The sequence below is a fragment of the Tupaia chinensis genome, unplaced genomic scaffold (assembly GCF_000334495.1).
Source record: "Tupaia chinensis unplaced genomic scaffold, TupChi_1.0 Scaffold144378_1, whole genome shotgun sequence".
Taxonomy (NCBI): Eukaryota; Metazoa; Chordata; class Mammalia; order Scandentia; family Tupaiidae; genus Tupaia; species Tupaia belangeri.
In genome coordinates, this window is record NW_006204238.1 from 4040062 (window position 1) to 4067480 (window position 27419).

The 27419-nt window shown below is 40.3% G+C and overlaps 1 protein-coding gene and 1 pseudogene across 1 annotated transcript; both read right to left on the reverse strand.

Moving 5' to 3' along the window:
* LOC102488534 (T-complex protein 1 subunit zeta-like) lies at window positions 1–17842 on the reverse strand (annotated as a pseudogene).
* Window positions 17310–27419, reverse strand: CARD6 (caspase recruitment domain family member 6). Its single transcript, XM_006166976.3, is given in 4 exon segments — window positions 17310–20444; window positions 24547–25194; window positions 27127–27328; window positions 27330–27419. Coding segments are annotated over 4 exon segments (3219 nt in total). The 5' UTR covers window positions 27414–27419; the 3' UTR covers window positions 17310–18159.

The following is a 27419-nucleotide window of genomic DNA, read 5'->3' on the forward strand; positions in this document are numbered from 1 at the left end:
TCAGCCTTTTAGAGAAGTACACATAATTTGCATGATATCATCAACAAGGAGGAATGTTGGGGTAATCACAGTGCAAGAGTGAAGAAGCTGTTTCTTTACACAAGAGTTATCCCATATACCTATTTCTGCTGCTACCATTGGCTCACCTGTGTTCAAGTCTACCCACAAGATGACCTGATTCTGAATGTTCCGCTTGAATTTTAACTAATGTTTCCTGAAGGTCAAAACCAGAATTCTCAGCAAGGACCTTGGGAACAGAGAGTAAATGCTTGGATTCCAAGCCAGGCTTTACATTCGGCTTATATTTAATCAGGGATTCTGCCATGGCCACTTCTACTGCACCAACACCTGGAACCACACAGTCATCATCAAAAGCATTTTTGACACCCCTTAAGCCATCTCTTCTTGTATCTTTGATTTGAAGGAGTGTGTGCTGGTTTGGTCCTTTGACCAATAATGTAACAGAACAAGGACTGTTACGTTTCTCAATAAAGGTGACCTCTTCTCCTAATGTGTACTCAGACACAGGTCCTGCATGTCCCAAACAATAAGGATTTAGGTCATCAAAAGAATTTAGAGCTACCCTGCTACAAGCAAGAGTCATCCTCTCCATATTTCTCCTTTCAGCTCTGGACAGAGCTATGACACTTTCTTCTGCAAGAGTATCTAAAGAGCATCTAAGGAAAAGGGGTCAATTCTCTTTTGATTAATAACAACAAATACTTTGAATCACCAAAGATTTCCTTTTTCAGTTCTATTATTATTTCTTTTTCTTTCTTTCTTTTTTGTTTTTTGTTTTTTGTTTTTTTTGAGAGATTTCAGCTACAGGGCACATGTGCCCGACAGAAAGCGAGAAGTCACTCCCCGGGGGGGATGGCCACACCGCAATCCCTTCTCCTCTCAGGATCTTGGGCACGCACGCACATGCGCCCGGCATGAATTTAAACCACTGGGTCCAAAATTCGAACCATGTTCGACTACATGAGAGTCCAGCAACATAGTCATTATGCCATCTGCTGGTCCCTATTTTTATTTCTTTTATACATTCAATCACATTACTTAGCTTACAAAGTGAATATTCCAACATGTGTACATTTCTCACTAGTCCTGTTCACCATACTGGAAAGTTATCTTCAATAGATAATAACTCATTTCTTTGTCCCATAAATGCCTTGCCTCTCTATTTTTCTCCTTAATGTCCTTCCTCAGATTCTACTCCTTCACCTGCCCTCTTCCCACACTGTATCTGGTATTCACAATGATTTACTTAGTTTCTATAACCTTTAGACATTCAGTTTCAGCCATAGAGTGCAGATACTCATTATATATTAAGTAGAGACATACAGTTCATGTTTATTGTGGCATTATTCACAATTACTAAGATGTGGAGCCAACCCAAATGCCCATGAACAGATGAATGGATTGAAAAACTGTGGCATCTATGGAATACTACTCAGCCATAAAAAACAAGACCCTGGCTTTTGACAGTTCTATTACTATTTTAACTGTATCTCCAGTGAATTTTCTTTCAGCTTTTACTAGTTTTTCTCTCTCTCCTGCATTCTAATGACACATTGCACATCTTCTACTCTTTTCTTCCTATCAGGAGACCATGCTCCATAGCCCAAAACAAGCCCTCTGATTAAGCTTGTATCAAGTTCAGATTTATATTTCACCTCCATGATTTCAACCATAAATAGGTCAATAGATTCATCTTATTTTTCAATGGCCAAAATGGAGTCTACTATGTCCTCTATTAAGACATCTGCAAGTTTAGCATTGTCTTTAGTACAAATAGACATGTCGGCCACATCTATAAACGCTTCTCTGTCTATCTCTCTGCCTACTTGGACTTGTTTCAGAAACTGATGGGCCTTTTCCTTTGTAGCTTCAAATCCTTCAGTGATTATTCTGGGTTGAAGGTTTTCAGAAATGCAGAAATCTACCTATTTCAGCAGCTCTCCAATGATAAGTAATATCACCATAATCCTGTCATCCCAGACTGTGGCTAGTAAGGAGGCTGGAAGTAGTAATATCACCATAATCCTGTCATCCCAGACTGTGGCTAGTAAGGAGGCTGTTAGGTGTTGAATTTGCATTTTGTGAAGCAGCACATTGTCATCTTTGTTTAGTTTAAAGTCACCATCATGAGAAACTAGCATCTTCATGGTGCCATAGGCCCCAAGTTGGTCCTCAGCCTGTCCTGCAGCCCCCCTGTCACACTGATGTTGACTGCCAGTGCCACCTGAGTTCAAGCCACCTTAGCCTTGGGTTCAGGGTCTTCACAGCCACTATAGCTGCCCTAGATGAGGAAGAAGAGACTGAATGGGCTCAGTGCCCATAACTGGTTCGGTATGGCTGGCAATTCATCTCATAAACAATGCAAACTCATGGTATAAATAAACAGACTATAATACTGTAAATGTATTTTCTCTTTTTTCTAATTTTCTTAGTAACATTGCCTTTTCTCCAGCCTACTTTATTGTATGAATACAATATATAATATGTATAATGTATAACATATGTATTAGTCAACTGTTTGTTATTGGTAAAGTTTTCAGCCAACAGTAGGCTGTTAGTAGTTAAGTTTGGGGGGAGTCACAAGTTATATATGGATTTTTGACTGCATGGGAGATTAGCTCTGCTACCCTCATGTCATTCAAGAGTCAATTATAATTTAATGTGCAAACGTGTGTATGTGTGCAAACGTGTGTGTGTGTGGAGAGAGAGAGATTGAAGGTATGAGATGTAAGAAGAAAAGTATAAAACTGTTATCCACGAGTTCCTCAGACTAAGGATTCTTAAGTTCTTTCTGTCTAAGCTACTCTTGCAATTATCTCTATTCCATATACCCCTTCACTTACCTCATATGTGTGTCAAAATAACAACCCTAGTTAAATCCAATCTTCCTATTCTCTGCCTGTATCCTGTGATTGGTATTACTTTAAATTCACGATCATGAATGTCAAGTGGACTTTAAGTGACAATCACTCTACCTTGCCTAATCAATTCAGTTATTCACAAGGACTTTCCACACTTTCCTTTTTAAAGCTCTTCCATTAACTCAGTCTCTAGTAATCATTTCCCCTACTTCGCTGAACAAATCAAACCAAGAGGGACAGCTTTCACATACTCGTCCTGAACCAATGCACTCTGCCTTCTCTCACTTTACAGCCTTTTTATACTCTAACTTAACAGCTAAAAATTCTACCTCAGACTTCTTTACTAGAACCACAAAAGGAAAAAAAGGTAGCTTTGGACTCTCACTGAGTTCTTTAATCTACAAAATTCCTGTAATTCCCTATCGGAATAAATTAATCCAGAATACCCTTGGCCAGGCATTCCAGGCAGGAAAGGAGCCTCTACCCAATCCCATCCCTGGAACAAACTGGTGTCTTTTGGGATACTGAGATGAACATGATCATGGTTGTACTGATGCTACAAAAAATAAATAAATAAATAAAGGTGGGTTTGTTTGTTTGTTTGTTTTTGAGGATTTTGCCTTAGGGCACATGTGCTCACCAGGAAAAAAGAGAGACAGAGACAGTGAGCGGGAAAGTGAGGAATCATACCTCCTCCCACCCCCTGAGAGGATGGCCATGCCACAATCCCTTTTCCTTCATTCTCCTCCCAGAATTTGGGCATGTGCACACATACACCCAGCATGAGTTTTAAGTCCCTGGGTCTAGGACTCAAACCATGGTCAACCATGTGGGAGTCCAGTGATGTAACCACTACGCCATCTGCTGGCCCCAGCTACAAAAATTTTAAAGGGCAAGAACAAAGATTCCTTTCAGCCCATGAGGTTAACCATTACATGTATCTTCATTATTTTTCATCTTGTCAGAAATTTTCACTAGGTTCTAGTTACTACTGATAAATGGGATGCTAAAGATAGGTGAGAGAATGTGATGGGGAAAGTAGATGAATATAACTTGCATGGAAAGAATCTAAGAATTCTTACACTGAAGACTTGTTAAGTATTTTTATTCCATTTCCCTCCTTATGCTTCCAGTATCTACTGTCTCACATATATTCTTAACTAATGACTTCCAAATTTCATTGATAAAAGAGACCCGTGCAAGAGCATTTATACACACTCTCATCATCTCTCTATCTGCCTACCAGCATCTATGCCCAAATACTCTGCCTCCTTTTTACAAAGGCAAACTTCATATACTTCTAGCTGAGGCAAATTCTTCCATTTGTCTATCAGATCCCATCTTGTACACTCACAATTAGAACTTGAAAAACCAGACTCCATTCCTCCTTAAAATTCTGCTTAGGAATAACCTTGCTCTTGGTGAGATGGTGTCACCACTTCTTTTACAATTAAGCATTGTATGATGGGGAGATTCTGTGGCCTTTCTTAGCAGAGATATTTAAGTGTTTTCTCAAACAAACTGAATTTCTAAGACTCAGTGATGTGCTGCATCTGGTCCCACAGTAAGTGCAAGAAGCATTTTGCAGAACAGCTAACATTCATAGACATCATCCCAGAGGGCTGCAACTCCAGCCAGAGAGTTTCCAACTCTCTTAAGAAAAGCTTTACCTAATATTTGATCCATTACTGGTAAATGGCCTTGACAAAGCACTATGAAGTATATTGATGAGTCCCATTCTCAGAAAGAAAGCTTATTACACTTTCTAATCCAATAAATTTCTCACTCTTTAGGCTGGGGGAATTTTTTTCACTCTCATAACCAGAATGTACTCTGCTGAATTTTGCCCATATGTGCTTTTCTAGTACAAAAGAATAAAATTGACCCTCTACTCACCCTAAGTTCTTTCAGCAAGAACATAAACAATATGATGCTGCCATATGACTGCAACTGGGTTTCTAAAGCATTTTATATTCCATCTGAAAACACCTTTTTAAAAAAATGTATGGAAAGAATGAATTAAATTCACAGGCAATGAAATGTGCTATTAAGTCTAATTCTTATAGGATACATTGAAGTAGCGTTTCCTGTGAGTTAGTGGCAAAATAAGTTCATTGAAAAGACTTTTCCATGTGCCTCAGTATCTGACTTCTTTCCTTTCTTCCCCCTTTCTCTTCCAACCAAAAATTTCACCATGACGGGGACCAGCAGGTGGCATGGTGGTTAAGGTGCTAGACACTCCCACATGGCCGACCACGGTTCTAGTCCAGGACCTGGCAGCTTCCTTTCTCCCTTTCCCCCTCTCTCTCTCGCTCTGTGTCTCTCTCTGGTCAAATTAAAATAAATGAATGAATAAATAAAATTAAATAAATAATAATTTTTTAAAAAAATTTCACCATGCCAATTTTATGTACTTTCAGGCATACATTAGATACACCCTGAGCCAACTATTTCTCTCCAGTGAGGCCTGAAACTAACTATAGCCTCAACAATTGATTCTTTGCTTCAAACAATTCATTTCCAGGATGAAATTGTAAAAGTATTCCACTTAAAAAGAAAACTAAACATGTGGGAAAAAGAGAAAAGTGGGATAAGGGGAAGATATAAGAGAGAAATTAGGGGGGACCAGCAGTTAGTAATGGCTATGCTGCTGGACTCCCATGTAGTCAACCGCAGTTCAAGTCCCAGACCTGGTGGCTTAAACTCACGGCAGGTTTGTGTGTGTGTGTGCCCAAGATCCCGAGAGGAGAACGGAGAAGAGATTGCGGCATGGCCATTCCCCCTGGGGGCGGGGGGGTGATTTCTCGCTTTCTGTCTCTCTGTCTCTCTCTGTCTTTCTGGCGAGCGCACACGCCCTATAGCAAAAGCCTCTCCAAAAAAGAAAAGAGAGAGAGAGAGAAATTAGGCAGCGTATTAGCTTTTCAGTACCAGCCACACACCAGAGGTGAGCCTGCAATGCAACACTCCTGCTGCCCACCCTGGCCTCACCTTCTCCTCCAGCCCACTCTGCTGTGTGACTGAGCAGGTTATCTACTTTGCAAAGGGCTTCTTGGATGCAACACCAGCACTGCTATCTCCAAGACTATAGTGGCTCAATTGAGTGAGGTAAACTGCTGCGGCAGATGCAACCTACAAGCAAACACACTGCTGCTGATTCTGTCCAAAGCCATTGAGCTTTGTATAGTCTGTCCTCCAAAAAACCCAAGAGTGTTCTGGAAGGACATTGTGACAAGTGCCAACAGATATTTTTCTGCTTCAGTCCTTCAATTTGCTTTTAAGAGTAAGTATAAGCAGGTGCTCTTAGGAGGAATAGACAAGCACACGTAGTTCCAGAAGCATCTTTTGCTGGCAATCTAGTCTCTGCTGGAGCAGCTGCAGCCACTTCTCCCCCCTTCATCTACCCATCAGATTCTCCCAGAACCTATTTGGCAGGTATTCTTGGGAAATCTGCCAAATGAACAGAATTTAACAATCTAGAAGACTGGTGAAAACCACCAGATCTAGCAGTAATTGAGACCTGAGTGAAGATAATATTATCAGCAGGTTACCTACTGTTTTCTTAATATTTTATTTTATTATCTTTTTTTAAATATTTTTGCTACAGAGTATGTTCACTCAACAAATGACATGCTCGCAGAGCAGAGTGAGCTGAGAGATCTCCCAGATAACAACAGCTATGGCCATAGCCAGAGCCAGAGCGGCCTCTCATGCCCTTAATGTTGTAATGTGGCCAAAAAGGGGCTGACGTTTTGTGTATTTGGACCTCCAAATACTTCAGGAAGTTTTTGTTTTTGTTTTTAAGGGTTTTGTCATAGGGTGCATACACTCTCTAGAGAGAGAGAGAGACAGTGAGAGGGAAAGTGAGAAATCACCCCCAGGGAGATGGCCAGCCCTAATCTCTTTCTCCATCCTACTCCTGAGATTTGGGACACACACACGTATTGTGATTTTCAAGCTGCCATGGTCCACCATGTGGGAGTCCAGCACCTTAGCCTCTATGCCACCAGCTGGTCCCTGCAGAAAGATTTTTTTTTTTTTTAAAGATGCAGGTGGAAAACCTTTTCCCTAGTACATAATACAAAGTTCTCAGAAGTTTGGTAGCATCGTTATGCTTGTCCTGTATAATAACTAAAGAAAGTCATCTAGATGCCATCTAAGTAGAAATGGGAAAGAAGAGAATCAGGTAGAATACTCACCAAGGCAGGTTGTATTTGTAGGATATTATGGAAAAGTCTAGAAAAAGGAACCAAGAGTAACTACACCTGACCATTGGCTCTGATACGTGTGTGTATTACTTACTTCACATTGGGCATTGCAGAAATGACTGTTACTGTGGGTCCAGAGATGAGGTATCTCAGCCAATCAGATTTAGAAAGGCTTTAATTAAAATTCTATTTTGTAAGACCCTAAATTATGTTTATTATTTATGCTAATAATTCATGTTCCCATATGTATTTGAGTCCTATACACTTTTTTGCCCATAACTGCTGAATATTTTTTTGCACACAGCTATGTTCTGTGTTGAATATTCTGCTATAAAGCAATAAATACACAGAACACACTTTGGAAAATTCCTACTGAGAAGGAAAGTAAGAATTATGAAAGAAAAACTGCCTTCCTAATCATCTTGCCTATAGTTGACCTTGGTTGAGGGAACTCTTTCTTATCACTTGCCTCTCCCAGATGAGAAAACTACGTGAAATTGTCTAGTCAAGGACCTGGCCCATAGCCAGAAATAAATGCTAAATTTCTTTTCTTTACCATTAAGTTTTACCTCCTGGCCCACCAAGTGTACCGGGAAACATTAAAACTCACATATAACAGGGAACAGCAGATGGCATAAGGGTTACATAGCTGGACTCCCACATAATTGACTGCAGTTTGAGTCTCAGACCTGGCAGCTTAAAACTCACATGGAACATGTGTGCGTGTATGCCCGAGATCCCAAAAGGAGAATGGAGGAGAAGGGATTATGGATTGTGGTGTGGTCATCCATCTGGGGAGGGGAAGGAATGATTTCTTGCTTTCTGTCTTTCGTTTTCTCTTTGTCAATCTGGTGAGCACACACGCCCTATAGCAAAAACCTCTCAAAAAAGAAAAAAAAAAACTCACAAATAAGTTGCCAGATTAACAAGTTTTGGAACATTGAAGTGGAAAATGTAAGAACAGTAAATCAAGGACTAGCAGGTGACATAGTGGTTAAGGTGACTGGATTCCTACATGGTCAGCTACTGGATTCCTACATGGGTTCGAGTCCCAGGACTGGTGGCTTGAAAATCACACTGGGTATGTGTGTGTGCACGCTCAAAGTCCCAAGAAGAGAATGGAGGAGCAGAGACTGAAGCACGGTCATCCTCTCTGGGGGATGATTTCTCATTTTCCTTCTCTCTTTTCTTTATCTCTCTCATCTCTGGCGGGTGCACATGTCTTATAGCAAAAAACTAAAACGAACAACAACAAAAACACGTAGTAAATCATACAAAACTTGAATGATTGCTGTTACTCCTCTACTGTCTATTTAATAATTGTATCCGAGACTATTTTTTGTCTCTTATGTTCATGTCCCCTTCTTATATAGTAATAGAACTCTCATGTTAAGTTAAGTTGGACATTTGAAGACTTGGAAAACTGCAATTTTTTTTTTACCTCCTTACAGTTAAATGTGGCCATGATGCTAACTTCTGGCCCCATAGATACTTGCAAAAGTGGTTTGTGAAACCTCCTGGAAAGGACCTCATCACAGTCCCATCCCAATAAAACCCTAAGCTTTCTTTGCTCTCTCAAACCATTTTTGAATCAGCTAGGAAGCCTTCCTAGGGTGTTTCTACTCTCAGAAAATTTCAGTATGTATTTGTATGTCCTTTCATGTGAGTGTGGTACCATTAGTCTTTTTTTTTTTTTTTTTTTTTTTAGGGCACGTGCACTTGCCAGAAAGACAAAGACAGAGAGACAGAAAAAGAAATCACCCCCCAGGGCGGATAGACATACCTCAGTCCCTTCTCCTCCATTCTCCTCTCAGGATCTTGGGCACGCATACACACGTACCCAGCATGAGTTTAAGCCACTGGGACTCTAACCGCAGTCTGCTACATGGGAGTTCAAGTAACATAGCCATTGCGCTAACTGCTGGTCCCAGAGTCCTTTTTTTTTTTTTTTTGGTCATCAGTCTTGATATTTAGCCAAGTTTTGCATGGGGGTCTGTGCAGGAGGGGATAAAAATACATAATGATGCTTTCTGAAGCTCTACATTTTTCCTGGTATCTGCATGTTTTTTTGTTTTTTGGTCATTTTTTTTTTTTTGAGAGGTTTTTTGCTATAGGGTGCGTGCCATCACCAGACAGAGAGACAGAAAGCGAGAAATCACCTCCCAGGGGGGATGGCCACGCCGCAATCCCTTCTCTCCCATTCTCCTCTCAGGATCTTGGGCACGCACACACACGTGCCCAGCGTGAGTTTAAGCCACTGGGTCCGGGACTCAAATCGCAGTCAACTACGTGGGAGTCCAGCGACATAGCCATTACGCTAACTGCTGGTTCCCAGGTATCTGCATGTTTAACAGGTGCCCAGGAGGTTTCATACCAGTGAAATTTGAGAAGTACTACTCTAAAGCATACAAATTATGCAGAATAGCAGACCAATATGAGGCCAGTAATGTCACAGTCACAAAGGAAAAAAGGAATAAGAAAACCTCATGGCTTCTCAATCTGGTTGCCAACTGTTTGCTGAGTACCTAATGTGAGCAATGCTCTCACCTAGACCTCAGGAACACAGTAGTGAACAGATCTGACAAAACTTCTGCCTTCCCGGGACTTACATTGCATACTAGTGGGAAAACGTGATAATGCACTTCAAGTTTCACTGGAAGGACTGAGTGGAAAGAACACTTACCAATGTCATTCAGAAAAGGACCTACTATTGTTCCCTCTTACTGTACAAGAATTAAGTCTGATTTGTCAGATTGCTGGCTGTGTGGTCTCCAGTAACTCACTTAACTTCCCTTATTCTCAATCTCATTAAGTAGGAACAGTTTTTTGCACCTCTTTCCAGAGAGAAGAATTGATCTTCAGAGAGATCAATTGACGTAATAACATTAAACAATTAGGGGACCAGCAGTTGGCATAATGGCTATGATGCTGGCCTCCCATGTAGTCAACCACGGTTCGCGTCCTGTACCCACCCGGTGGTTTAAAACTCATGCTGGGCACGAGTGTGTGTGTGCCCAAGATCCCGAGAGGAGAATGAAGGAGAAGGGATTTGTGTCATGGCCATCCCCCGGCGGCGGGGGGTGGTTCGCTCTCTGTCTCTGTTTGTCTGGTGAATGCACGCACCCTATAGAAAAAAACCACTCAAAAAAAAAAAAGTAAACAATTAGGACAGTACTTGGCACATAGGAAAGTCTCAGTATGGTCAGCCAGGTGGTGTGATGGTTAAGGTGACTGGATCCCACCTGGCCAACTCCATGGTTCAAGTCCCAGATCCAGTGGCTTGAAAAACACTCCAAGTGCTTGTGCATGCATGCTCAAAATCTCAAAAGGACTCTTCCTCCCTGTTTCTCTATAGTGCGCACACATGCCCTACACCAAATTTTTTTTAAAAGACTCAATAAAAATTAGTCACCATTATCATAACTATTTAATAGTCTATTATTAAATCATGAATGTAAGTGAAAAGATATTGTGCTATAAGTTTAGCTTCATGATATGCATTTTAAAAAACATTGGGGACCAGCAGTTAGCGTAATGGCTATGTCGCTGGACTCCCATGTAGTTGACTGCGGTTCGCAACCTGGACCCGGTGGCTTAAAACACGCAAGGCGCATGTGCATGCGTGTCCAAGATCCCGAGAGGAGAATGAAGGAGAAGGGATTGTGGCATGGCCATCCCCCCTAGGGGGTGATTTCTCGCTTTCTATCTTTCTGTCGATCTCTGTCTTTCTGGCTAGTACATGCATCCTATAGCAAAAACCTCTCAAAAAAAAAAAAAAACTAAGTCTTTCTTCCTATGAATTTATCTTTCTTGAGTAGAAATCAAACAGTACAAATTACACTCAAATTATTTTTACTCTACTTACTATACTATAGATTATAAAGATAAGATTGTATTTTATTGTCTCGTGTTCCATTTTTAATATATGTATTTTTAAATTATTTATTCTATTTTATTTTATTTGTTTATTATTTTTACTTTGCTACAGGGCACACACACTCACCAGAGACACAGAGAGAGAGAGAAGGAAAGTTACAAAGCAAGCCACCAGATCTGGGACTCAAACCTCGATAGGCCATGTGGGAGTGTAGCGCCTTAACCACCAGACCACCTGCTGACCCCCTCATGTTCCATTTTGTAAAATCTGAGTATATTATTTTTCTAGTGGCAGAAATCCAACTGTAGCTTTTGTTGTATATATATCTGCCAGTAGAAAATAGAAAAAATATTTATTTTGCATAATATTTATGATCTCTAGGCCCAAATATTTAAAACATAGTATAAAACTGTTATAATTTCAGTTATTATGTTTACAGCACTCTTTTTAATCAATTGCATAGACTTATATTATATATCTGTAGTACCACAATTATCCACTTAAGCATGAACAATAAAATATTGCATATTGATTTTTTTTTTAATTTGCTATAAGGCACATAGGGCCAGCATTGGTGTGGAGGTTGAGGCACTGGATCCTACATGGCTGAATGTGCAGTTCAAGTCCTAGATCCTGTAGCTTGAAAATCTCTCTGGGATTGTGTTTGTGCCTACCCAAAATCCCACGAGAAGTCTAGAGGAGAAGGGATTGTGGCATGACCATTCCCCCTGTTGGTGGTAGGAGGGGCTTTTCACTTTCTCTCCCCTGGGGAATGATTTATTATTTATTGATTACTTCACTCCCCTTCCACCCTGTCTCTATCTGGAGAAGGCATGCACCCTATTGCAAAAACTAAAAAAGAATTAAAAAATTAAAAATTTTGCTTTGGGCACCTGCACTCACCAAGAGATGGAGAGAAAGAGAAAAAAATTAGAAAGCACCTCCCATGGGGGATGGTCCCACCACAATCCCTTCTTCATTTTCCACTTGGGATTTAGGGCATGCACACATAAGGGTCCAGCATGTTTTTAAGGTTGCCATGTCCAGGACTCGAGCCATGCAATCAACCACATAGGATCCAGTCGCCTTAACAACCACACAGCTGCCTGGCCTTGTACATCTTTTAATATATATTTACATACATTAACAAAAATATGTATAAGATGAACTCATAATGTAAAGCTGCTGGGTCAAAAGTAACACGCAGGGCCAGCTGGTGGCTTGGTGGTTAAGGCAACTGGATTCCACATGGCCAACAGAGCAGTTTGAGTCCTGGACCTGTTGGTGGCTCGTGAAACATACCACACACACGTGCATGTGTGCCCAAAATCCCAAGAGCAAAAATGAAGGAGAAAGGATTGTGGCATGATTATCCCCCATGAAGGGTGCTTTTTCACTTACCTCTCCAACAAGTGAGCATAATCTGCATCCTCTAGCAAATTAAAATTTTTAAAAAGGGACTTGCAACCCAGCTGAGTTAGCACAAGGTATAAGGCACAACTGAGTGAAGCTGCAGCCACGTGACAGGCCCCAGTTTAAACACTGGCGCAATCTAAAGCAGACCAGGTAGTGGCATGTGACTGTTTTTCTAGCTAGCTGGGAGGCTGGGGCAAAAGATCACAGTAGTGAGACTATATCAATAAAGAAGAAGAAGAAAAAAAAAAAGGCCCAGCCACTTTGTACAGCAAAAATGCAGTGCCCTGAAGGACTGGAAGCCAAGAGGCCAACTGTGGGTTTGGATCCCTGGCTGATCTGAAAATACATGGGTCTTGTGCATTTTTGTCCAGGTTCCTGATGAGCTGGTGAACTAAAGAAAAAAGATCATGGTATGATAAGACCCTGTAGAGGATGCTTCTCTCTTTTTTACATGTACATATCACCTGCATGCACACTCTCTACCATAAATTAAGAAAAAAAAAAGGAAAAAATATCTTTCCCTTCTCCTTCCCTTTCCCTCTAATAAAAAAATTACATGTATTTTATTTTATCTTTTTTATAAATGCAGTTCCTAAGAGGCTGTAATAATTTATACTCTTGCTAGCAATGGAAATGCTTTTATACCCAACATCATTAATCTTAAAAACTAGTTGGATGGGACCAGCAGATGGTGTAATGGTTACATTGCTGGATTTGCACATGGTTGACTGCAGTTCAAGTCCTAGACCTGGTGGCTTGAAACTCATGCCAGACACATGTACTTGGGTGCCCAAAATCCCAAGAGGAGAAGGAATTGCAGCATGGCCATCACCCCTGGGGATGGGGGGAGGAGGTGATTTCTGCTTTCTGTCTCTCTGTCTCTCTTTGTCTCTCCAGCAAGTGCACATACCCTATAGCAAAACTTTCTTTCTCTCAAAAAAAAAAAATGTAATAAAAGAAAGAAAAACAAAACTAGGATCAGCGGATGGCATAATGGCTACACTGCTGGATTCCCACATAGTTGACAACAGTTCAAGTCCTGGACCTGGCAGCTTAAAACTCATGCTGGGCACATGTGCATGTGTACCCAAAATCCTTAAAGAAAAATGGAGGAGTAGGGATTGTGGTGTAGCCATCCCATGGGGTGATTTCTCACTTTCTGTCTCTTTGTCTCTATCTCTCCAGTGAGTGCAAGTGCCTTATAGCAAAAATCTCTCTCAAAAAAAAAAAATTAATTGGGACAGGTTGAACTTTTACTGTATGTTTTTCTCATTCCCTACAAACAAAAATAACTATATTCTGATTATATTTACTTTTAGCCTCTGTATTTGATATATATCAAACTGTTAAAAAAAAACTTTCCAAATTAACAAAATAAATATTTTTATTGTCTTTTCCCTTTAAAGAGAAACATTTACAAAGTGAAATATGTCAGCCCCAGATTAGAAAGAGCTGGATAGACCTGGTTTTAAGCGTCTTGTTCTTGTGTAAACACTTAAATGATCCAGAAGATGGCAGTATGGTGTTGTTTTCCAAAATTTTAAAGCAGGGAAAACTGGCAGGAAAATCTGAAAAAGGGTAGATGGTTCCCGTTTCTATTTTCTTTTTCCTTAAACTGATATGACATCATGAAATGCAGCGAGGAGGAGACTTTCTCACACTTATAAGACGGAGGAACTGTGAGGGGGGTGGATGGTAGGAGCACGTGAAGAGCATGGAATTAGCAGCCAGCCTGGCTTCAAATTTCAGCTCACTGGGCAAGTCCTTTAATGTCTGAGTTTACAATTCCTCTTAGGTGAAATCACTGAGCCATGTTCTCCCCACAAGACCACTGTGAAAGCTAAACGTAATCAAGTATTAAATGTAGGCCGCAATATATCCTTCAAACAGAGATTTTGATTTGGTAAATCTGGAATGTGACCTGAGATTTCTGTTTCTATAAAACTCCCAGGTACGTTTTGCCATCCGACGGTCCCTGGTCCTTTTTTTTAATGCTCCCGGGTACATCAATGTCGATTCTGCTGAAGTGAAAACCACACTTTGAGTAGCAAAGCTGTTAATGGAAAGATTGTAAATGTTCCTAACAAATCAGAAGAATCTGAACTTGGAAGGTCCAGAGGTAAGATTCAGGTTTTGTGGGTTGTATGAAAATAAGGAGTATGGAGTGAAATTAGATATACATTCATTTGGTATTACTTAAGGAGCCATGGGACTTCTAATCTGAGATGGTGGGAGAGGAAAATACACACTTAGAAACAAACAAGAAAAAAGTCACAGGGTAGAAACTTCTATGTGGAGAAATCAAGTGGCTACTCTAAATGGAATTGTTAAGGAAATCTGAAAGACAAGAAATATGAAAGCCCAGGGACCAGCAGTTAGCATAATGGCTATGTCGCTGGACTCCCATGTAGTCAACCGTAGTTCGCATCCCAGACCCGGTGGCTTAAAACTCACGCTTGGCGCGTGTGCGTGCGTACCCAAGATCCTGAGAGAACGGAGGAGAAGGGATTGCAGCGTGGCCATCCCCCCTGGGGGGTGATTTCTCGCTTTCTATCTCTCTCTGTCTCTCTCTGTTTGGTGAGCGCACGTGCCCTATAGCAAAAACCTCTCAAAAAAAAAAGAAAGAAAGAAAAGAAAAAGAAAGAAATATGAAAGCCCAGCCTAGAAAATGCAGTTGGTAGCATACCAGACTGCAGTGCTGGGGGCCACATGGCAGACCACAGGTTTGGATTCCCTGCTTGTTAGGCCTGAAACATGGCAGATATGCATACGGGTGTCCAAGGTCCTGATAAACCGAGAACTGGAGGAGGGGAGTCGCACTGTGACAAGACCCTGTCAAGGGGTAAAGCTCTTTCATGAGTTACCACTGTGCTACAGTGGCTGCGCCTTTAATCAGATTTCTTGCATGTGCACTTTCTCACTTCCTACTCACATTTCAACCTTCTTTAATATGGCATTAGTGTTCTTTTCTTTCTTAAATGTACTGACAATGACCACACGATCCAAGAGGGCTAACGTCAGCTCTTACCTCACTGACCTTTCTGAGTTATATGACTCTCTCTCTGTTTGGTGAGCGCACGTGCCCTATAGCAAAAACCTCTCAAAAAAAAAAAGAAAGAAAGAAAAGAAAAAGAAAGAAATATGAAAGCCCAGCCTAGAAAATGCAGTTGGTAGCATACCAGACTGCAGTGCTGGGGGCCACATGGCAGACCACAGGTTTGGATTCCCTGCTTGTTAGGCCTGAAACATGGCAGATATGCATACGGGTGTCCAAGGTCCTGATAAACCGAGAACTGGAGGAGGGGAGTCGCACTGTGACAAGACCCTGTCAAGGGGTAAAGCTCTTTCATGAGTTACCACTGTGCTACAGTGGCTGCGCCTTTAATCAGATTTCTTGCATGTGCACTTTCTCACTTCCTACTCACATTTCAACCTTCTTTAATATGGCATTAGTGTTCTTTTCTTTCTTAAATGTACTGACAATGACCACACGATCCAAGAGGGCTAACGTCAGCTCTTACCTCACTGACCTTTCTGAGTTATATGACACAGTGGCTAATGTTTTGAGATCCTAGGGCGCTAAAGCAATGTTCTGGCACTCACCATACAATACTGATTTCTCTCTTCAGGTGAGATTAGTGAATTATGAATGATTCTGTACTGTCTTTAAACAAAAAAACAATGCTTAATGAGAGCAGATAGGGACCAGCGGTTGGCATAATGGCTATGTCACTGGACTCCCTTGTGGTCGACTGCAGTTCCAGTCCCGGACCTGGTAGTTTATACTCATGCTGGGTTTTGTGAAGGTGTGTGCCCAAGATCCCAAGAGGAGAATGGAAGAGAAGGGATTGCAGCGTGGCCATCCCCCCGGGGAGTGATTTCTCATTTTCTGTCTCTCTGTCTGTCTGTCTGCGGGCGCATGTGCCTTATAGCAAAAACCTCTCAAAAAAAAAAAAAAAAGAGAGAGAGAGAGAGAGAGTGGATGAATATGAACAATGTTCATGGAAACAGATAAAATATGTAATGCGTGCAAAGTTCTTGTAAAAAAAAACAGTAAAATCAAACAAGACTGGCCCTGTGGCCTGGTAATTAAGGGACCCTGATCCCACATGACCAACTGCATGGTTTGAATTCCAGCCAGGCAGGTTGAAAAACCATGCCCAGCACATGTGTGTACATGTCTAAAGCCCAACAGGGTAGACAAATGGAGGACAGAGATTGAAGCATAACCACACGACAGTGGTGATGTTTTCTCCCTCTTCCTCTTTCGTCTCTTTCTAGTGAGTGCACATACCCTCTGGCATTTTTTTTTTTAATCAAAAGAGAACTTACCCTTTCACTCACCCCAAATCAATTTATAAACTTTAGATAGAACCTAATTATTTCAGGGTTGACTCTGTGTCCTACTGATGAAGGGAGACCTATCCCACATAGCCAAACCATGACGTTTAAATCTTGACCCCAGTGGCTTGAGAAACATGTCAGGTACATGTGCCAGCCACATGATGGGTGGTCCCTGTGGTGCCCCGTACTTTCCAATGCCCTTTTGGTGTGTGTTTGATATGTTATGTCATGTATTTGTTCACTTCAGTGCTTCTGGGGAAAAAAACAATTCCATGTAATCCATGCTCTTTTATTTAATTTTAAAAGAATGCTTTTAACTCTCAAAACCAAATTAGAATATAAGAACTGTTGATTAATACAATAAATCAAGCACTACTCATGGAAAAAAAATATAATGTAGTCTTTTGCTAATATTTAAAGTCTTTTACAAACTTAACTAATTAGTTCATTAAATTTCATTTAAATATTTTATGTTTAATATTTGTATTTAATGCTTCCAACTAGCAGAACTTACCAAAATGTTTAGAATAATGTGAATTTTAAAATATAAATTCTATGACCCTCAAGTTCTCTTAAATGTTTCAGTGCTTTTTATAAACTTTATAAACTCATCTTAATCTTTTTGACTTAAAAAAATTACAACTCTAAAATTAAAAACCCGATGATACATCTAAATTGGAATCATGAGGCTAATATATGAGATCCTCTAAGAAGTCAAATTTTCTTAACTATTGCAACTATTTAATACATTAACCATACATAGTGCATACATACATAAACTTAGTGCAAAATAATTCATTTTCTTGGTTGTTATTTATTATTTCTGTCTGTAAGATCAAATCAGTGAGTTTTGTTACTATTACCCAAGAAATGAGTCATTATTATAAACAAGTTGATATAACCATCCCAAATAAACAGGGTTATCTGCTCAGCAGCTGATCAAGTCTTCATGGACAAAAATTCTAGAACGTTTTTACCAACACATCTCTGGAACAGCCAACATCTAGGGTGATTGTTTTTGCAATGCAGAGGGAACCTGAGCCCTATTTCACCATTACTTGGTAATTAGGGATTCCAACCCCATTCTTCTCCAAGTGAGGCTGTCTCACAGACCCCATTCTCTGATTTCAAATAATACATTATCTAATATTCGAGGTTGGAGTCCATTAATTTATTTACCTTTTAATTATTTTCATCTTTTTCCTCTTGGTTAGGGACGACTCACAGATATTTTAATGTTTGGGCCGACATGGGACATGGTGGTTAAAAACACTAGATATTTTAATGTTAGTCAAACAGGCTTTGCTTTTATTTTTGTCTGTGTCTTGCTAATAATAGTAGTCTTTTACCTTCACTACAACTCTTCTTTAGATCTCTATAGGATAGGAACAGCATAGAAAAAGGCTATATTCCATGGGTCTATGGAGTAAGCACTTTAACGCTTCCCTACCCTCTTGGGCCCTGCTCTTGGACAATATGCCTTGACCTGTGAAGGATTGGTCTGGGCTGACTTAGGTTGAGTGGGTCTGGGTTGAGAAGACTTAGACTGACAGGGCTGGGGCTGGCATGGCTTGGGTTGAGTGGGTTTAGACAGAGAAGGTCTAGCTTGGGAAGAATGGGGTTGAGGGGGGTTTGTCTGAGAGGGTTTAGCCTGAGAGGGCACAGGTTGGGAGGGTTTGGGCTTGGGGTGCTTAATATGGAATGGTTTGTGCTGATTGTATTTGAACTGAGAGCAAGGTAAAAGTTTGTTCTCAGACATGGGATGGCAACCTGTTCGGATAGTTGGATTTGAAGGTCCATTGGGTGTCTTGAGCTGGGCTCTTTGCTGAGAGGTAGGTCTTAACGGTTTTTGCATCTTTGCTGGTTGAAAGGATTGAGGGTGAGGATGTTGAATAGGAGATGGTTTTCTCATACATTTTCCAGTTGCTACTGTTGACTCTGTTCTCTGGGTACAGGTTTGTTTAAGCTGTAGCTTCCCTACTGTTCCTGCTGGCTGTGATCTCATAGAATAGAAGTGACCTACCTGGGAGACCACTGTTCCAGAACTTTTAAGAGCTCCCATTGTTTGTGACCTCTCAGAAAAGGCCTGTGCACACTGAGAAATCGGTCTTGGTGGTCTCCCAAATGTTCTATTCACATGATGTCCTCGAGCAATTCTTGGAAATTTTATGAATCTCTCACCCAAATAAAATCTCTGAGGTTGGAAGTAACGAATACCAAAATTTTTACATTGAGTATAGGCCCTTGCATTCTGAAAGGGCAAAGGATGGAACAAATTATACCTCTGCTGTAAGCCAAGGTGGGAGCTCATAACCCAGGGGGCTTTCAAGGAAACATTGTTAGCCCCCACTCTGGTTGGTAAAGACCAGCAGTTTTCCATATGAGGCATGACTACTGGGCTGTGGTATAAATTCTGAAGATTCTGGCTGACTTCACATGTAGCTTCCGACTGTCCTATTGGCATCTGAGCTTGATTTTCAGATGAACTTTTTGGCTGACTATGCCTTTGTTGTTCCTCGCCTTCAGCTATTCCAGCCATCTTTTCTCTAGGGAAAACTTGAATTCCTTGAGCATTCTCGAAGTCTCGGTCTACCTGAATCCCCAACTCCCTGGCCAGAGAGGCCATGTCCTCCACAGACACATATCTGAGTGAAGAGCACATCACTTGCTGGAGGGCAGCATGGAGACCCTCCATATTCTCTCTTGTAGTCTCTGCCTCCTCCCCTTCCCAAAACAGTAGCTGTGATGGCTTTAATTTCAGGATGCTCTGGAAAATCTGAGTCTCTTCACTCTCCCTGGCTTGGGAACTAAAGACAAAATAGCATCTTTCCAGGGCATCTTCTCCTAAAAACATTAGCATGTCCCATTCCTTCTCACCTAGGCAATCAGTAAAAAAAAACACAGCTGAAGAAACTTCCATTAAAAACCCAAACTGTGTCCAAGAGCTTTCTAGATCTCCACGAAGGTTAGTCATAGCAACAGGCTTTTGGAAAATACTAGAATTTTCTTTTAGATTATTGCTATCAGGAAAACACCACGTTATCTCAACCAGGCCATCAGAGATTTGCCGGGGAAGTACCAGAACAGCTGTGTCTTGATGGAGGAAGGTTTTGTGTGATTTCAGTTGGGCAGGCCTGAGTAGTGTGTTGAGGATTCTGGATTTGGAAAAGCTACAGTATCCTAGACGTACAAAAGAGATGATAGGCATCTTCATGAGAGCCAGAAACTGTTCTGTATCCTCTGTAGGCCCTCCTGAGGACTGTGTTGAGTGTTTATACACAATGTCCTTCATTGCCCCCAGCATTAAGATGCTTTTGTTGTTTTCTGCATCTGGCAGTAGCAGGGGAAGAGCAAATTGGCATTGATACATGTCTAGCATGACTTCACATTGCAAAGAGCTGTCAGAACACAGCATGGAGGCACAAAGGACATCAAGGGGATTAATGGTTTGTATGTTTCCAATGTCCAAATTCTCCACTCTGGTCAGCAATTCCCCTTCGCTATCTTCATCCAGCACACCCGGTCTAAGGATTGAATCTCTGGCTGTCACATCCAGTGCTTGAACTTTCATAAGGAAATTCCAGACTAAGTCTCCTGAAGTCTTAGGTGTCCACCCACATTTTCGATCTAAGGAGAATTGTTTAACAAAATCTGGCAGAAGCTTTCTGTTTCTATCCATGTTCAAACACAACATAACATCTTTAAACACCTTTTTTCTTTCTGTAAAAAAGAGGATACTCAGTCAGTGGCATGTTCGGAATCTAAATTTCCTTCACTAACGTTTAAAATTAAATAAGGGAGCTAGCAGTGGCACGGCGGTAATGCAACTATACCCACATGGGATTGGTCCTGGGTTCAGGATCCAGATCTCCCTGAGCATGGAGGGCCTACATTTGTACCCATGATTTAAGTCGGATGAAATTAGAGATGAAACATGATGTAAAAACTGCATTGGGAGTCTCTCTCTCTCTCTCTCTCTCTCTCTCTTTCTCTTTATTTATTATAGAAGAAATAAACTTAAAAGAAATAAACAATTGACATTTTTAATACAAAAAAGTAAGCTATAGAAATAAAGTAAAAGCTTCCTTTTATCACTCTCTTATTTTAAAATAATTATTTTATTTAACTTTATTTATTATTATTACTTTCCAGCCAGAGAGAGAGGGAGAGAGAAAGTGAGAAAGCAAGCCACCAGGTCTGGCTGGGACTTGAACTGTGGTCAGCCATGTGGGAGTATCTAGCGCCTTAACCACCATGCCACCTGCTTGTTCTCTTATCACTCTCTTAAGAGATATACTAATATGAAAGGATATATTTGTATCTTCCTTTTCCCCTAAATGATACAAAAATACATCATTTGGGGGTCAGCAGGTGGCATGGTGGTTAAGGCGTTGAACACTTCACCATGGTCAACCATGGTTCAAGTCCCGGACCAGTGGCTTGCTTTCCCACTTTCTGTCTCTCTCTGTCTGTCTTTCTCTCTTTCTCTCCCCACTTCTCTTGCCAACTTAAAATAAATAATTCTAAAAAAAGACATTGTTTGGTTTAATAGATGATATTTTGTTTTTATAGAAATTATATCATACTAAACAAATTATTCATTAACTGTTTTTCACTTAATGGTATACCTTGCAAATTCTTCCAAGCCACCATATGTAGAAACATACCTCATTCATTTTGGCTATTTCATAATACTCCATGGTTTGGATGGACTGTAACTTATTTAGCCATTGCCTATGAATGCTCATTTAGATTTTCTTTTCTTTTTTTCCCTAACGGTTATCTACAGCAATGAAAATGAAGTTTGTAAATGCTTCATTACATTCAGCACATTTATGAGGAATTCTCTAAGTTGATACTGAATTATTTGTTAAATTTATCTCCTGCTAAAACTTAGAAAGAAAAAAATGACAATTTTTCCACCAATTTTCTCAGAATTTATATGCTAGCCCTAACTTCTCCTGATCTTCCATTTTTAAATACATCTTCTTGCTGCTTCTTGGCAATACATAGTAGAGAAAGATCAGAGTGGATTTAACTTCTGACAGATAGCAAGCTAGTATATGCTTATTAAATATCATTTTTAAAAAGTCCATGTGGGGGCCGGTAGGTAGCATGACGGTTAAGGGTGCTGGACTCCCACATGGCTGACTGCAATTCAAGTTCCCAGACCTGGTGGCTTGCTTCCTCATTTTCTCTCTCTGTCTCTCTCTTTCTCTCTCTCTCTTTCTCTTTCTCACTCTGTCTTTCTCTGGTCAAATTAAAATAAATAAATAAAGTTAAATAAAACCATTCTTTAAAAAAAGAAAAAAAGAGTCTGTAGGCCAGCCAGAAGCATAATGATTAAGTTGGCTGTATCCCACGTGGCCCATTGTGCAGTTCAAATCCAGGGCTCAGCAGCTTGGAAAACAAGCCAGGTGCAGATGCATGCATGCTCAAAATCCCAAGAGGAAAAAGGAAAAGAAGAGATTGCATTGTAGCCATCTTCCCTGTTAGGTGATTTCTTCCACTTTCTCCTCTCTCTCTCTCCTCTCCCTTGGCAAGTACACATGCCTCTAAAGCAAAATTTTAAAAAAAGAGAGATGGGACCAGCAGATGATATAATGGTTACATTGCTGGACTCCCACATTGTCGACTTTGGTTCAAGTCCTGGACTCGGCGACTTAAAATTCACACACAGCATGTGTGCGTGCGTGTCCATTCCCAAGAGAAGAATGAAGAAGGGTTTGCAGAGTGACTATCCCCCCAGAGGGGAGATTTCTTGTTATCTGTCTCTCTGGCGAGTACCCTATAACAAAAAAAAAATACTCTCTAAAAACAAAAATAAATAGAGCTCACACACCTAGAAGAAACAATAGAAGAGGATGACACAGGAAAAATTGCATAGAAACAATATAAAAACATGCAAAAAAAATCATAATATTAGGATGTTACCTATGAAAGAAAGCAAATGAGAATGGGGAATGAAGTAAAAACAGAATAAATCAAAGACTGTTCTGTAGGACAATGATGATACTAAGTAGTGAGTGAATTCAACTCTATACAACAGCTCAAATATAAATATATAAATAAAAATAAAAAAAGAGTTCAGGGGCTGACTCTGTGTCACAAGGGTAATGCATGGCTCAAGAGAATCTGGATCTCGCATGGCGACTGCAGTTGTATTACCCAGCCCTGTCAACTTGAACACGCCAGGCACGCGCTCAACTGTCTGAGATCTGACTGACCGGAGGACTGGAAGGAAACACTCTGTTCTGCTATCTCATTCTCTCTCTCACCCTCATCACACACACCATCTATCACAAATAAGGAAAAAAAATTAATTTATAAAGAATAAGAACCAAAAGCAATCATATATTGGGAAGATATATGGGGGTGGGGTAAGAGGTATGTATTGAGTTATACTCCCCTAAAATGTATACATTGAAATCTTTACCCCTAGTACCTCAGTTGAGTTTCTGAAGCCTCAAATCAATCTTTATTTCACTGGAGGATAAGAATACCTGCTACTTCCAACATAACTCTAAAATAGGGTCACTATATATGTAATTAGTAAGATGAGGTCATTGGGGTGAGCCCTAATCCATTGTAACTGGTCTCCTCATTAAAAATGTTTATCTGGGCACAGAGTCATGCACTCAGGGAGAATGCTATTAAAAGATAAAAGAACCAACTCTGTCAGAACCCTTCAAAACGGAAACAACAAATTTATCTAGTTTGTTGTAAAACCCACCCATTTTGTGATCCTTTGCTACAACAGCACTAGCTAACTAGTATAAGGGGGGATGAGAAAGAGATTATTCTATTTAGAAATGGATTATGAGTCTTCTGAATTTGAACTGCATGTCAGATGGTAGTTCCTTTCTCTACCCAGAATTTGGTGATGTTTATTTTCCTGGACAAAATCTCTCCATATTAAATATTTCTTGAATATCAATTTTTTATTCAGAAATTTACAGATTCATGACACTGATACAATTCCCCTCTTAAAGATGGCAATATGGTGGAGGCTGAATCAAGCCAAGTAATAATATTTTGAGAACTTCACCATTCACCACAAACTCCTCTACTGCTTGCTTCACTTCAGTGATTAAACCCACAATCTCCATACCTCTCTTGTCACACAGGTGTCAAAATGACTAAAGTGATGTAATCTGAGGAATAGGAGGTAATATCTGAAATGAATAGCAACTAGCAACTCCTTGTATGTTTGATGGAAGGTGACCGCAGAAATCTATAAATAGACAATCAATATTTACTTTTGTCGGGACCAGCAGTTAGTATAATGGCTACATCGCTGAACTCCCATGCAGTTGTCCGTGGTTCACGTCCCAGACCTGGCGGCTTAAACTCACGCTGAGGCATGTGTGCGTGCGTGCCCAAGATCCCGAGAGGAGAATGGAGAAGTGATTGTGGCGTGGCCATCCCCCCTGGAGGGTGATTTCTCGCTTTCTGTCTCTCTTTCTGGCAAGTGCACGTGCCCTATAGCAAAAATCCTCTCCAAAAAAAATAGTATCTACTTTTGTCCATATTGTCTACTATTGCCTAGATCCTAAGTCCTCCTCCCTGTCAATATTCACCTCAAAACAAAACAAAACAAAACAAAACAAACAAACAAACAAACAAACAAAAAAACATTCACCTCTGAAGAGATTCCAGCCTAAAGAGCTACAGGGAATTTGTGAGTAGTTGCTTTTCTGTTGATATCTTTGCACTTCCTCCTTCTCTCTTCCCATTAGGAAATAACAACCTTATTAAACTATTGCCTAAAGATACTGCCTAAGGTGTTGCCTAACAAGCTATACACATACAATTTCCATACCTTCCATACTTTTCTCCTCCTCTCCCTCCAATGAGATGCTGGTCTCTGAATCCTCATAACTCTGTTCTTCATCAGAGAACTCGTTGGTTTCTGAATACTCAGCATCCTCCTTGCCATAATATACTCTGTCCTCCTCGCCGTAATATTCTCTGTCCTCCTCGCCGTAATATTCTCTGTCCTCCTCGCCGTAATATACTCTGTCCTCCTTGCCATAATATACTCTATTCTCTGGATCATCATAGTCCTCTTCCACAGTGCCTTGTGTATCTTCAGGGTACCCAGCAGATTCCAGATATTCCTCTTCTCCTAAGTATAAAAAGTCATCTGGTTCATATCCCTGGCCAATTCTTGAATATGTGATAATTTCTGGAACTTCATGTTCGTCTCCCTTAGCCAAACATGGTAATGCGACACTTGGCGTGCCATCTTCCTTCTCATTCTCCCTGGAGCAAAAAGCAGTTTCCTTAGAAGTAGTTTCCTCATCCCAAAAAAACTCAGAGGTTTCCAAACCCAAGTGGTCTTTCTCTTTGAATGACATGGTGATTTCAGGATTCTCAGGCTGTTCCTTTGTAGGAGAAAAAGTCTTGTCTGAATTTTTGCTTACCCCTACAGATTGAGGAAGTGTTATATTTCTGTGTTTTAAAAATTCTGAAAAGAAGAAGAAGGTTTAGGGTTTTGTTTGTTTGTTTTTCAAAATTAATAAAAAGAAATTATATCATCAGTTGAGTTTCTGAGTCCTCGAACATCATCCTTCTTCTTTCACTGGATGGTAAGAATACCTACTGCTGGGGCCAGCAGGCGGTATGGTGGTTAAGGTATTGGACTCCCACATGGCTGACTGCAGTTTGAATCCCAGACTTGTCAGCTTGATTTCTTTCTTTCTCTTTCTCTGTCTCTCTCTGGAGAATGCATGCACCCTATAGCAAAAATCTCTCAAAAAACAAAAATAAGGGGACCAGCAGTTAGCATAATGGCAATGTCACTGGACTCCGACGTAGTCGACCACGGTTCGAGTCCCAGAGCCGGTGGCTTAAAACTCACACCAGGCGCATGTGCGTGTGTGCCCAAGATCTCGAGAGGAGAATGGAGGAGAAAGGATTGCAGTGTGGTCATCCCTGCTTGATCACTAGCTTTCTATCTCTGTCTCTCTCTGGAGAATGCATGCACCCTATAGCAAAAATCTCTCAAAAAACAAAAATAAGGGGACCAGCAGTTAGCATAATGGCAATGTCACTGGACTCCGACGTAGTCGACCACGGTTCGAGTCCCAGAGCCGGTGGCTTAAAACTCACACCAGGCGCATGTGCGTGTGTGCCCAAGATCTCGAGAGGAGAATGGAGGAGAAGGGATTGCGGCATGGCCAACCCCTCTGGTGGGTGATTTCTTGCTTTCTTTCTCTCTGTCTTTCTGGAGAGTGCACACGCCCTATAGCAAAAACCTCTCCAAAATAATAATAATAATAAAGAAAAGAAAATAATGCTTTAAAAAAAGAAAGAAAATTTTCCCCAAAAAAAGAAGAAGAAAATACCTACTATTTCCAACAGAACTTGCTTGACTACAAGCCAATTGTAAGAACTTTCTTTTTCCCCATTGACAAAAATTAGATCACTCTGCTTTCTCTCAAGTTTGAGTCTTTCATACCAACATCACAGGATAAATAGGTGAGACAAAAATTAAGTACTATGAACAGGGTCTTACTGTGGCCCACAATGAACTCATGTTTCCTGTAGCCATTGCCAATGAAATCTGGTCCCAATAATTTCTAATCAGTAAGTAAATAGCTTTAATTTGGACTAGTATGACCTGGAAATAATAAAATCTTTTTTCCGAAGCCTGTGAGTCTTCTCCCACAATAAGGATCATTAACATTCACCAATTTATCTGAGCCTTTACCTCTCCAACATACCATCAAATAATCCTGAATATTTTTCACATTCCTGGAAAAGGAGCTACATCTGCTTTTAGTGATAATTTATAGAATTGCTGCACAAAACAGTCTAGAACTGCTCCCTCAACTGCCCTAGTTATCATTGAACTATTTAAAAATTAGCATTCAAATTACTCCAGAAAGCTGGGATTTTTGCTGGCATTCTCATCACAGAGAAAATGAAACTACTAATTTGCCATCCATGTGTGCTAAAAGTTATTTTTCCTATATTTTCAAAATGGCTAGATGACGCAAAGGATTCAGTTTGTGTTTTGGGGACTGCTAGTATTTGTGAATTCACAAACTTGAGGAAGAAACGTTAGATTGTGTCATTATTAACAGCATTTTCTTCTAATTGTGAGATTTTAGTATGTCACTGTCAAGTATGGTAGCCCTAAAATAACTGCAAGTTTTGGGTACAGCTTAAACAACAAATTACCAGTATCCTAAATCAAAAAGATACATTGTTTTTCCTTATTAAATTCTAAACATTTTCCCCTAATCTCATATTTCAGTGAAAATTATCTTTGAGAAGAAGACAAAACTAAAAGGGAATTGTTTCCTTTTTCTTTCTTTCTTTTTTTAATTTTTTTTTATTTTCAGAAAATCTGCTCCCTCCCTCTTACTCCAAAAAGTATAAAAATTGAACTTACCTTGCCTTAAGCTGCAAATGGTAGCCGACTCTGGAAAAGTACTAAATAAGCACTTGAGAAAATGCTGACAGCTCACCTCTCCCTTTTTATGAATCAAAATTAACAGCTTTCGACTTTTCTTCAGGGGATCTGTAACATTCTCCAGAGTCTCATATTCTTCCTCAGAAATCAGCCTCCTAGAGGTTAATGTATCTAAGAAAGAAAAAATCAGGATCCTGCTGCAGGATTTCAAGCAACTTTTTTCTTTCTCTTTCTACGATCTCTGAGAGAGCACTCTCAGAAGCCATTGTTCC